This window comes from Uranotaenia lowii, chromosome 2, assembly GCF_029784155.1.
Source record: "Uranotaenia lowii strain MFRU-FL chromosome 2, ASM2978415v1, whole genome shotgun sequence".
Taxonomy (NCBI): domain Eukaryota; kingdom Metazoa; phylum Arthropoda; class Insecta; order Diptera; family Culicidae; genus Uranotaenia; species Uranotaenia lowii.
In genome coordinates this window covers 320,377,887-320,391,877 of record NC_073692.1, presented here as the reverse complement: position 1 = coordinate 320,391,877, position 13,991 = coordinate 320,377,887, and the positions used below count along the sequence as shown (strand labels likewise).

The window sequence follows — 13,991 nt, the reverse complement described above, 5'->3', positions numbered from 1 at the left end:
CGTGACGTTTCTAGATCTCCTGAATATTGTGTTTGTACTGTACAGTATGATTAGTAGTAGATTTGTCATTTTTGATGAAGTATGTATAAGTGTATAGTTAGAAGAATAAATCAGATGATCTGCATGCATATCTTCTGAGACCTTATATCAAAATGAATATTTAAATTTTCAATATAACAAAATTGCATTTTTGGATTTTGATTATTTTTAAAGCTCTATTTCACCTGTTTAATTTATCTGCGCACTTCCAGTTAAAATTGTTTCTGGTAGTTTGTGTATTGATTCATTTTCTTGTTAACATTTAGAGATGAGAAAAAAGAGCTAAGGCAAACCAATAACGAGCTGATGGAACGCTTGAAGCAACTTTGGACAAACTACAAAGAAATTAGTCCGGTATTCCAGAAGCGAAAGTGCAGTGCCGACCACTTGGAATCGGATTCTAATCTGTCCACAGGCTCCAATCACGAACCCGCCCAGGTACGTAATAAAAACACAGGATCCCATTAACGATCTGTTCTGTTTTCTCTGTTTCTATTTTCTCCCCAAAAAAATGCGGCTTAACCCCTAAAGGCAGGAAATAGATATCCTCCAAAACAATTTCGATTTCCTCTCACAACGAATAGAAACAAATGCTGTCAATGCTGCCGCCATCGCTCAAGATATCAATCAATACGCTACCAATTCCGTTGATAATCCGAACGACAATCGCTATTCAACGACTGATTATGCTTCCTCTAATAGACCTAATCCAACAAATTATGCCAGCTATTCAACACCCAGCGCTGCCGCTGACTCTGTAAATGCAGCGGTCCTCGCCCAAAATTACTCGAGCCCAACCCCGAAACAGTACGCTGTGCGAGATGATGGGAAATACGAAGGTATACCTAGAATCGTTCGTTACAGTAGTTTTTTGGTTCCATCCGCCACAAAAAAAAAAAACTCACATCACAAGACAACAGAACAAACGCCCCTACAACTTTACTCACAACACGCTATAAACTCACGCGAACTTTTGTCAGCTTATTTTAGGAACTGTGTTTTTCTTTCAACAATCGAAGGGAGCCAAATCATCCGCTGCTGGCTTCTCACATCATTATGCTTTCATTTGGGGTTTCCCTTCAAAACTCTAGCATGCAGAGTGCTTTTAGCTTTTGTTTTCTCATATTGACGATGTATAATGTACGCGGCTTTTCTCTCTACAAAATGGTTGGGCTTTATAAGACTCTTGATTACAATTACTGTAACAATCTTATATTATATCCCAAGTTATCGGAAGTCACATTAAAACTTAACCCTTTAACCCTAATCCGCACGAGATTTTTGTATCCGTTAGAGTTCTAGGTGTGTTAATTTGGTACTCCTAACTAAAACCACTGAAGATAAAGATGTTCCTCAAGTAATTTGTACAGAATTTATAATTTTCAAAACCTTGTAATGTTACTCAAATATGATCTTCAGACTAAATACAGTATTAAAATGTTTACGATATTCAAAATCGAAGAAACAAATGATTCGGACTGAACGCTGTAGATAAATTAGTGTTTAAAAAGCTAGAACTTTATGTTTGGCATATTAATATATTTTTAAGATTTTTTTAAGATCATGGCCACAAATAAAATAAAAAAGATGTGTAAAACCGTACTTTTCAAGGGACTACATGTACATGAGAATTTTCAATTTTTAAATACAATTTTAGCTTTTTTCATACAAAAATTGTTGTAATTGTTAGTGAATAATTCGAGAATATAATGAGCCACAATGTGTCAAATAACGTCAACTTTCCAATCCATTTTCCAATTTTTTTCTACATCAACTGGAAAAATTTTGATTGATTGAAAAGATTGAAAAGTAATGTTTTACAACAATTTTTTTTTAAATTAGAATGGCCATAATCTTTTTTTTCCTTAAATATATAGGGGAGTGTGTCCGATTCTCTACCTCCCCGTGGTGCTAGCTGGGGTGCGAGCAACCTTAGCGGAGATCGGGTCCCCAACCCCTGTGGATGCTTTGGTCGCATGCAGACTGAGTTAGGGGGCTTCGTACGCGTCTGTTTCCATGTCAGGGGCGGCGTGCGGAGTGCAACAACGTCCTGGTGGTGTTCGGGACCCAAAACAGCAACATCACGACGGTCCTCCTGCGAGATAGTGGGGTTAACTGCGGGCCTTGCGAGCCCGTGACTACAAAAACATAAGCAACGAACAACGAACAACAAATTTTGGATGAAAATCGGCAAAGACCCACGCGACGAAAAGGGACTAGCGATTGGAAACTTGGAACATGGAACTGCCGATCTGTAACTTTTGTGGGCAGTACCCACGTGCTCTCCAACGAATTGAAGAGCCGCAAATTCGACATCGTAGCGCTGCAGGAGGTATGCTGGAAGGGCTCCTCGGTACGAACGTATCCAGATGGTCGTGCCATCTACCAGAGCTGCGGCAACACACACGAGCTTGGAACAGCTTTTATAGTGATGGGAAAGATGCAAAAGCGCGTGATCGGGTGGTGGCCGATCAATCACGAATGTGCCGGTTGAGAATCAAGGGACGGTTCTTCAACATCAGCATCATCAACGTGCACAGCCCTCACCTCGGAAGTACCGGTGACGACAAAGACGAATTTTACGCGCAGCTGGAGCGTGAATACGACCGTTGCCCAAAACATGATATCAAGATCGTCATCGGGGATTTCAACGCTCAGGTCGGCCAGGAGGAGGAATTTAAACCGACAATTGGAAGGTTCAGTGCGCACCAGCTGACCAACAAAAACGGCCTCAGACTGATAGATTTCGCCGCCTCCAAACGAATGTAGTACCTTTTTCCGTAGTACCTTTTTCCAGCACCGCCTCCCACACAAGTACACCTGGAGATCACCGTACCAAACGCAAGCACAGATCGACCACGTTTTGATTGACAGTCGGCACTTCTCGGACATCATCGACGTGTCAGATCCTGTCGAGGCGCCAACACCGAGTCATACCACTATCTGGTGATGGCGGAGATGCGCCCAAAACTCTCCGTAGTGAACAACACACGCAACCGGCGCCCGCCTCGGTTAAATATCGCGCGACTGAAGCAACCTGAGGTCGCGGCAGACTACGCGCAATCGGTCGAAGCAGCGCTGCCGGCAGAGGGCGAGCTTGATGAAGCCCCTCTTGAGGACTGTTGGGATACCATCAAGACAGCCATCAACAGTGCTGCGGAGAACGTCATCGGTTATGTGGAGCGATCTAGACGGAACGACTGGTTCGACGAGGAGTGTAGGAGGGTGATGGACGAAGCGAATGCCGCGCGGGCGGCAGTAGTGCAAAGAGGCACCCGTCGAAGTGTGGAAAATCACCGACAGCGGAAGAGGCAGCGAGTCCGAATTTTCCAGGAGAAAAAGCACCGCCTGGAGGAGGAGGAGCTCGAGGAGCTGGAGCAGCTGCATCGTTCCCAAGAAACACGAAAGTTCTATCAGAAACTCAACGCATCCCGCAAAGGCTTCGTGCCGCGAGTCGAAATGTGCCGGGATAAGGACGGAGGCATCCTGACGGACAATCGTGAGGTGATCAAAAGGTGGAAGCAGCACTTCGATGAACACCTGAACGGCGCACATGCAGGAGATCAAAACGGTGGGGGAAGGTACATCGCCGGCGTAGCCAACGACGTAGAGGAGCCAATCCCAACGATGAGTGAAGTTAAGGAAGCCATTCGCCAGCTGAATAGAAATAAGTCGGCTGGGAAGTATGGCATCGCAGCTGAACTCATCAAAATGGGCCCGGACAAGTTGGCCGATTGCCTACACCGGTTGATAGTCCGGATCTGGGACATAGAACAGCTACCGGAGGAGTGGAAGGAGGGGGTAATATGCCCCATCTACAAGAAGGGCGACAAATTGAACTGTGAGAACTACCGAGCGATCACTGTCCTCAATGCCGCCTACAAAGTGCTGTCCCGAATCCTACTCCGCCGCCTAACGCCACAAGCAAACAGATTCGTGGGAAGTCATCAGGCCGGCTTCAAGGAGGGACGGTCAACGACGGACCAGATATTCACATTACGGCAAATCCTCCAAAAATGCCGGGAACACCAAGTCCCCACGCACCATCTATTCATCGACTTCAAAGCCGCATACGACACGATCGACCGTAACGAGCTATGGAAAATCATGGACGAGAACGGCTTTTCCGGGAAGCTGATCAGACTGATCAAGGCGACGATGGATGGAACGCAATGCTGTGTGCGGATCTCGGGTGAATTGTCGAGTTCATTCGAATCGCGCAGGGGGCTTCGACAAGGTGAGTGTCTATCCTGCATGATGTTCAACGTGGCGCTAGAAGGTGTTATTCGACAAGCGGTGGGCGAAATGCGGGGCACGATTTTCAACAGATCCAGTCAACTTATCTGCTTTGCCGATGACATTGATATAGTCGGCAGATCATCTGCGGCGGTGGAAGACATCTACCGCAAACTGAAACGCAAAGCAGGAAGGATTGGGTTGATGATTAATACGTCCAAGACGAAGTACATGCTGGCCTGCGGATCTGAGACCGACCGAACCCGCTTGTCCAGTAATAACAAGGTCACGATCGACGGCGACGAGCTGGAGATAATCAAAGACTTTGTCTATCTCGGCTCACTGGTGACCGCAGACAATGACACCAGCCGTGAGATCCGGAGGCGAATTATCAGCGGAAGTCGTGCCTACTATGGACTCCACAAGCGACTGAGGTCGAGAAGACTTAGCCCTCGCACGAAGTATAACCTGTATATGACGCTAATTAGACCGGTTGTTCTCTACGGGCACGAGACATGGATATTGCTCGAGGAGGACCTGCGTACACTCGGAGTATTTGAGCGACGAGTGTTAAGAACCATCTTTGGTGGCGTACAGGAGAACGGAGTGTGGAGGCGAAGAATGAACCACGAGCTCGCGCGACTCTACGGCGAACCCAGTATCCAGAAAGTGGTGAAAGCTGGGCGGGACATGTTGCGAGAATGCCGGACGACTGTCCTGCAAAACAGGTGTTCGCTACGAATCCGGTAGGAACAAGACGAGCGGGGGCGCAACGAGCGAGGTGGTTACACCAAGTGGAGCGTGATCTGGCGAATGTGGGGTGCTCGAGGAATTGGAGAACGGTTGCCATGGACCGAGTGAATTTTAGGAATTATGTTCGTCAAGTTATGTCGTGAGACGGAATACTATGTAAATAAATAAATAGGGGAGTGTGGAGTATTTTGAGATACTTGTTTGTTTGTTATAATTTTCATAACCTTTTGAACGGAATTCTACGTTTTAACGTATCATTTGAAAACAAAACCCCTTTTTTAAATAATTTTAATCACCCGAACTCTGACTGTTTTAAGTAGAGCAGTGTGGTTTTCAAACTTTTTTCACTCACCGCCCCTTTTGCAACATTTTCGAGCTTAACGCCCTTCCTGAACAATTACTTAAACTGATTGATTAGTTTGTTCTGGTATCAAATCATAATTAAGGTAAATTAAATTATATATTCACCATTATTTGGATTTTTGAATTACCTAATAAATGACAAGCCGGTGGAAGAACGTAAAAATAGTATTATTTCTTGATTTCTGAATTTGAGTCCTGTTAAAAGTTTTGCAGCATTCCGCGGTCTCGGAGTTTAAGTTAAATTCTAATAATTGAATTCCGGCAATGTTAATGACAACTGAATAGATTAAAAGTTTATCCATGGCAAATGGCACAACTGATTTTTGAATCGATTGAATTAAAGATGAACAAATAAAAACTTAAAATAAAAATTCTTTTAACTAATAAAATCTTTCATATTTTTTCCAAAAAATATACCACTTAATCACAGATGACGCCTTTTTATACAGATTTTTTCGGTTGCCATCTAAAATTAATCTTTTTTAGTTATAAACCAAAATAATCTTACAAAAAAAGTCAACATGTAAAGTGTATACAAAATCAGTAACAATTTAAAAGAAAAAACCTGTAAGATACTGTAGTGACCGGACGTTTCTGGTTCGAAACCGTTTCTTTTTTTCTTCACCATCACTACATATTTCTAATCCGCGTCTGTCCTCTCGAAATTATTTCACTTAACTGCCTTAAAGCGTCCCCAGCTCGAATCCACAAACACTTGATTCGTAGCACGATCGTTCACACTCACACACATTCAAAACATGATTTCTTTCAACTCCTATTTGCTATTCCAGAGTTCATTTATACGCACTCACACATTTGCATTCACCGAAACCTAACGTCGTAACGGCCATCCCGTTTCACATAATCCGTTAGCACGCACGTTCATCGAATTTCAGTCACCTTCAGCATTTCTTTTACTCAATAATCCTCTATACTCTCTCTTATTCCCTACAGATACATTTTTAGGTAAAAATACTGGAATAAAAATTTGAGCAGCTCTGTTAAATTATAGATATTTTAGTCTTGAACCTGATGTTTAGTTCTAAACGTAATTTCAATGTTTTGCATCGTTCGATGCTCATTTCAAATCTACGTTGTTTCGTGATTTGTGAATATGTGAATTACGACCTCACCGTCCCCTGAGTCCTCCCAAATTCCAAAATTCAGCTCACCGCCCCTCTGGAAGCTCTCAACGCCCCCGAGGACGGTAGGGACCACTTTGAAAACCACTGAAGTAGAGTAATGTTTTTCGATTTTAAACAATTGTGGGGACTGTGAGGCAGCAAATCAATTTATGAGTTTCCCAAAATAGGGATTTCATAATTCATTTAGTTATTGGAAGCAAGTTCGGGTGAGGAAATGAAAAATAGAGTTGTGCATTAGACTGAGTCGATTTGGGGTCATTTTTGAATTTCTCAAACCCTGGGGTCTCAAAAGCTTCGTTTTGGTTCAAAACTCATCCATGATTTTTTGCAAAATTTTTAAGTAACGTTTACATGAGTAAATTTGGACTTTTAAGTTTGTATGGGAAAATTGAATATTTTGTACTGAAAAATCAACATCGTTTTTGTTTCTACTGTGCAACCGAGCCTGCTAATGGTTTATGTGCCAATTTATAAATTCTCCTAAGGAAATTTTCCGCTGAACAACTTTGTCGAAAGCCGTAAATTCGTAACTTATTAGACAAAAAAGTTATTAGCTGTTTAACAGGGGTATGTCTTTCAATTGACACCCCTGCTTGTGCCTCGCGAAGTATTAGCTTAGCTTAGCTTAGCTTGATTGACTACTCATATCCACCTGAATCATTGAACCCGAAATGCTCCATTAAAAATTTTTACTAAATGACTTCACATATTGTTTTTTTATAGTTTCTTTTGATTGTTAATTTATGATATCATTGTTTAACTCTTAACTTTTTTAACAATGAAGCATCTCGAAAACCATGATTGCAAGCGTGGCTCAGTAGAAAGATTTCCACGTCGCCAATGGTTGCTACTCCGTGATTGACCGAGGCTATCAATTTTGCGCAGAGGTCAAAAGAATGGTGCTTGGGCTTTAGCAGCTCATTTTCAATGCACAAAACTGATACTCTCTCTTTGATTATCAAGAACGGCGCCGGCCACGTCCTAGTAGTCAATAGATAGGTAGGAAAATAGAAGAAGGAATGAAAGAATTAAATTTGTGCTTCAGGACCGAGGTCACCTCTGCATCCTAGCAAATAATTTGATTTTGGAGTGTGGGAAAAAGGATAAGATCTGGAAGCACTTTTGACCAGTGCGATCTAGTGTGTTTTAATCCTATTCTAGAAATTTTTTTTCGCAAGAACTTCCTTATAACTGACACTGACTGTTTATAGAGACTGAACTTGTTACGCGTGAAACACTATACAAATTATGATAACCGTGATCTCTTTATTTTTTTTTCGATTTCAGTGTAACACATTATTTAACACATTTTATTTATTGATGTTTTGTGAATGAGGTTATTTTTTTCGAAAACTGTTTAAATGTCTAATAGTGCTACTTTTGGCTACGTTCTTTAGATTAAACCTCTCTTACTTGTTGAGTAGAATGTGTATTACCTATAATATACAACAAAAAAAAAGAACAAAAATAGTTCACGACAGTTTAGAAGGATAAATGTTTATCATATTATTGAATTTATATTAGGATTGCTGTCAAACATACTGTTTTAGTGAGAGTTAAAAACTTTAAACTAATCAACAATGAAATATTTTATTTTGAATACATATTTGATAAAATTAGCAAAACTCAGCATTACTAATTAGCAATTGAAGGTTTTCAACATCTAATAATCCGTCAAAGTAAAACTTAATCTTTCTCATTAAATTTTTAGACTCTAAAATTTAGAGAAAAGAGGATGATGAATAAAAAAGGGGGAAGGGTCCTAAGATATTTTTCAGATGTATTACTATAAACGTTTTGTTGATCACCTATTGTTTTTCCCAAACACGATATCAATTTAGTCAACTTATTTTTTAAAGCATGAACTGGGATTAAGAAAGAGTCTGCATTATGCTAAAAAAAATCTTTTTTGATTTAACAAATAAAGCAAATTAATCTTAATTATGTTTCACAATGCAAACAAAAGTTCAAACTTTTTTAAAAATATTCCCGTATGTCTTTTTTTCTGAGTTTCCTTGTTGTTGTTAATTGTCCATGTTAACAAAAAAAGAATACCGGATTGTGGAAATCCACGAACATATAAACAACATTAGCCTGCTTATTATGAACATTTCTTCAAACCCTTTTATTTTCCTCAGTAAAAATTGGTTTTCTATTTTAGAATTTCACTGTTATTAATCTGTTATTTGATTCCTTCTTTATTTTAATTTTGATTTCAATCCGTTAGTTGCAAGTTGAAGCAAACGTATTAAATTTTCTGACAAAAAATACTGTATAACATAGTTAAAATTGTGTAAGCTAAAAGAGGTCAAATTGTAATTATTGCAAATTTTAAGCTGCGTCCAGAACCAGAATAAAGAAAAAATATTCAGCACATTGAAAAAAATAGAAGTTATATAAATTGTTATGATACTTATCTTACGTTCCGGTACATGGTTGATTATTTTTCGGACACATACTCAAAAACCCGAACAGCAAAAAGTATGAACAATTTCCGTCCTCATGTGAATTGACAGCATATACGAAACCCCCTGCTTGTGCCTCGCGAAGTATTGCATGAAAAGTAGTCATGCAATACCTCGCAAGGCACCCAGCAGTGGTGTCTATTGAATTTATTGTTTATCAATGCCTAAAGACATACCTCTGTTGAACAGCTAATAACTTTTTTGTCTAATAAGATACGAATTAACGGTCTTCGACGAAGTTGTTCAGCGGAAAATTTCCTTAGGAGAATTTATAAATTGGCACATAAACCATTAGCAGGCTCGGTTGCACAGAAGAAACAAAAATGATGTTGATTTTTCAGTACAAAATATTTAATTTTCCCATACAAACCTAAAAGTTGAAATTTACTCATGTAAACGTAACTTAAAAATTCTGCAAAAAATCATGGATGAGTTTTGGACCAAAACGAAGCTTTTGAGACCCCAGGGTTTGAGAAATTCAAAAATGACCCCAAATCGACTCAGTCTATTGTGCATACAGTGATCAAAATCGTTCAAAGACTTAAATTTCCATAGGATATTATGTATCTCTTGCTTGCGTCTAGGAAACTTGTTTATTGGGGATGCTTACTCTAACACGTATTTTTCAAGTGTTCAGAATAGCTTGTTTTTGGGTACACTAGAAGGGGTGATTTGAGAAATTTCTGAAAATTTGCAGTTATAAAACATGCAAATAAGTGAACAAAAAAAGGGGAAGTTTTGGAATCAAAACATTGGCTAAAATCTATCGCACATATTTACATCGATTGCTCAACAAAATTGGTTTCCTAGAGTGGATTTTGCAGCTTATCTAGAACAAATGATGTCAAATTTCCATACAACTTAAACGTCGTTATGTAACCCCTTAGAGTTTACCAATTGAGCTGAATTTGGCATGAGGCTTTTTGGCAGGCCAAAGAACGATTCTTTCATCCAAGGTTTTCATTCCAGAACACACCCTTTTTTCTGACCCCAATATGGTTTTTTTTAAATCGAAAACCCTGTATGATAGCTTTTAAAATTCACACCTTATGAAAAGTTTCTACCCTCATGGTAGGTTAGTTAACACATTAAGGATTGCGAAGAAATCTAGGCAGAGAAACACCGAAGTTTGGCATACTTTATCTCAAAACTCGCTGAAACAAATTTTACAAATTTAGTATCTTTGAGTTACCGAACATATTGAGATAAATTTTGTAAAATAGAGTTTTGTCAAAAAAATTATAACATTTGAGCTACAGTGAGCGAAATAAGAATAGCACCACTATGTGTTTTGCTTGTTAAAATATGAATGATTGAAAATCACCAAAACTTTGTTCTATAAATTGTTTTGAATTGTTTAACGGATAAATCAAGCATAAGTTTACTTTTTTTGGACGTTGCAATTGGCGTTGAGGACCAAAACTATGGAAAAAGGGTGCGAAATAAGAATAGAACCACTTGAGTTTTTTCAACAAAAACAAGATTATTTCTAAAAATTTACTGTGTAAAAGTGAATAATAATGCTTCTACGAATTATCTGAATAGATAACTGTATTTTAAGGAGTTTTCTAGAAATTCAAATATTTTCAAAGGTTTTAAAAGGAGGTTTCAAGAGATGCTCCTCTAGCGTTTAGGAATTTGATACTTGAGCTATAATACTTTATCAAACTGCTTTATTTCTTCATTATCATTCATTAGTATGATGCAAATTGACGAAACATAGATTTGATGCTGAATTTGAATAAAAAAACAGGCTTCAAATTCAAAAATACTAATATTTTTAAATAATCAAACGCTATTTCTCTAGTTTCAAGTCATAGATGGCAGCACTATCTTGCAATTAAACCGAATTGATGGCAATTTTCGAATATCTGGGTCTAATTCAGGTGTGCTGGATGATTTTGGTCAAGAAATAAGTACTTGGTACCGTGTGACCGCCTTGGAAATTCTAAGATCACAATATCAAAAAATAAGAATTTCAACATGAACCCATAAAAGTGAATTTCTTGGACTGATAATCAGAATAATTTTGTACTTTCCGATGGAGCTTGATGAACCAGATAACTAGCAGTATTATTGGTATGATTTGAAATTGATCCGGAAGTTGAGATGTGCAGGAATTTTGGCGGTGTTATATTCTTGTGCTGGTGTTTTTTTTCGCAAATCCGGAAAAGATTTCTGCAGCGTGAACTCCAACAAAACTGTGTTGGAAAATTACATCTAAATGATGAATATGGGCCTAAATAAACCTGAAAAGTCAATATTGAGACTTAATTTGGTATTAACGGCGAGACAGTGCTGCCATCTATGACTGGAAAAAGTGATGTTTATTGAAAAAAATCTAAGTTTATGAATACCAACCTGTTTTTTTTCTGATTAATAATAAACCGAAAATATTTGATTCATCATCTCACGTCATTTTAATTAAGAAAATAAGTAGTTTGGTAAAGAATTACAGCTCAAATATCAAATTCCTTAGTTCTAGAAGAGCATCTCTTAAAACACCATTCTAAAACCTTCGAAAACCTTTGTAGTTCTAGAAAACTCCTTAAAATGCAGTAAACTATTCAAAAAATTCGTAGAAGCATTGTTATTCACTTTTACACAGTAAATTTTTAGAAATAATCTTGTTTTTGTTGAAAAAACTCAAGTGGTTCTATTCTTATTTCGCACCCTTTTTCCATAGTTTTGGTCCTCAACGCCAATTGCAACGTCCAAAAAAAGTAAACTTATGCTTGATTTATCCGTTAAACAATTCAAAACAACTTATAGAAGAAAATTTTGGTGATTTTCAAACGTTCATATTTTAACAAGCAAAACATATAGTGGTTCTATTCTTATTTCGCTCACTGTATGCTTCTAAGAGTAGCACATTCGCGGCAAGCGTTAAAAACGAGATTTCTCGTTTTTGACCCGCAATGTGTTAAGAGGGCAGATCCGGATGATGCGGAGACGAAGATAATTTCTATTCAGACAACCACACACTTTATTTCTCCATAAATATCATAGCTTACAGGTCAACTGTTATGGATTAATATTGATAAAATTAAATTCTTTTTAGGCTCCAAAAGCATATCCCGACCGGGTAGCACAGCCACAAACTATCCAGCACCCAGATCTATGCAGCCAAACGAAGACACCACAATCCGTTCACCGTCTAACGCAACAAAAACATCACGGCCTGACTCACAATCATCAGACCGACAACAATACCCAAGCACAAAACAGCAACCACCACCAGAATTGTCTCGAAACAATTCGGTCACCGATTATGCTACAGACTCCAAAGGCAACAAGTACGCCGATGAAAAACGAAGTGACTCCCGCCTCTCACGAGCATCGGTATCCAATGAGGACTCTGCCTCGAAGCTGCAAGGAAAGGAGTCGGAGTTTGGACGTGCTGACACAGAACGAGTATCGCGAACCAGCGACAACGTCGTTAAACCAGACGGCACCGGCAGCAGTGGACGCTTGTCTCGAGAATCGGTACGGGGCAGTGAACGAGCATCTCGACAGTCGGTTAGATACCCCCAACCAGAGTATGGATCAGAAGCCCAGGACCAGTATCAACCATCAGCCGCCGTCGATCCCTACGCCACACAACCGGCAGATATGGATCAATCCTATGCACAATCCGCAGATCAGCAATACCAACAGCCTAACGAAGGGTACGACGAGAATGCCGGGTATGACAACTCACAGTATGATCCCTCACAGCAGTACGACCAGAGTCAGTATGACACAGCAGGATACGCAAACCAGCAATACGTACAGGAATCATACGACCAGCAAGCCTACGATCACCAACAGTACCAGGATTATCAACAACCATATGATGCACAGCAGTACACCACTGAGCAAGTATATGATGAATCCAGTTACCCCGCTGGAAGCACACAGTCCCCAACACAGCAACAACAACAACAACAGCCACAGCCATCGCTTGCACCAGCACCATTACCCGCAGCCGCATCCGTCCCACTGGAACAAAATGAAAGCAATCGAAATGTGGGCTACTCACGGACAGGTCGAGGACCAGCATCAAACACGAACCCAACCTCCGGTAGCGCAAACAACGGAACGAAGCAATCTCAATACAAATCAACAACAGGAGCAGCTAATAAGTAATCCACCAGGATGTTATAGCTTGCCACGCCAGTTGCCAGAGAGTTGCCACTTTAAGCCTATCGATTCCTACCCTAGCCTCAGCATCAGTAGTCCCAGTCTTTTCAACACTAGTCCTGAAACGAGCCTGACTCCGTCGCCAACGACGACGGTGCTGAACAACTATAACAGTGCTAGTCCCAATCTCTAATACCTACCACTCTATATGGAAACGCTTTACAGAATAAAAACGTCATAGTTTTCAGCTTCAGTTTAACTGTTTCTAAACTGTGACCCAAAGATGGGTCTTGACTCAAACATTCAGTCAGCGAAACTTTTTTTTTGTAGAGAAATGAATCCAACTTAGATGAAATTTCAGGGACTAGATAAGGGAAAATTGATGTTGAAAAACATGCGAAAAAAAATTCGCCTCGTCTCCCGGTGAGACTTGAACCCACATCTTGCGCCAAGATGTGGGTTCAAGTCTGGGTTCAAGTCTCACCGGGAGACAAGGCGAATTTTTTTTCGCATGTTTTTCAACATCAATTTTTCCTTATCTAGTCCCTGAAATTTCATCTAAGTTGGATTCATTTCTTTAACTGTTTCGAAAAAGTATAATATTCTTCATATAACTATCCTAACGAATGTAAAAGCACCGAGAGGAAATAAATATTTATGCAAATTAGAGATGCTGAATATTGTTTTATTTGTTGTGTGCGATATGGAATCCATTGATCTGAGCTGCTACATTGACTGGACGCAGGGTTTTTTTCTTCGATTGAAATGACCTTAATTACTATAATCACAAACATTTTAAACATTGCAAAAATTACAAAACGGAATAAAATTAACTGAACTACGAATTTGCAGGACAATAAATTCAATA

At 39.5% G+C, this 13,991-nt stretch overlaps 1 protein-coding gene across 3 annotated transcripts in view; it reads left to right on the top strand.

The window, feature by feature from the left end:
• The window catches only part of LOC129747746 (coiled-coil domain-containing protein 158), a 44,065-nt gene extending 30,534 nt beyond the window's left edge, over window positions 1-13,531 (top strand). Inside the window, exons 10-11 of one of the 3 annotated variants that reach the window (XM_055742092.1) lie at window positions 306-477; window positions 12,063-13,531. In XM_055742092.1, the coding sequence (XP_055598067.1) occupies window positions 306-477; window positions 12,063-13,316 (1,426 nt within the window). In that variant the 3' untranslated portion in view covers window positions 13,317-13,531. Of the gene's footprint in view, window positions 1-305; window positions 478-570; window positions 879-12,062 lie in introns of all 3 variants that reach the window. The other 2 variants (XM_055742094.1, XM_055742093.1) reach the window with 2 other exon arrangements.
• The last annotated feature ends 460 nt before the right edge of the window (window positions 13,532-13,991 follow it).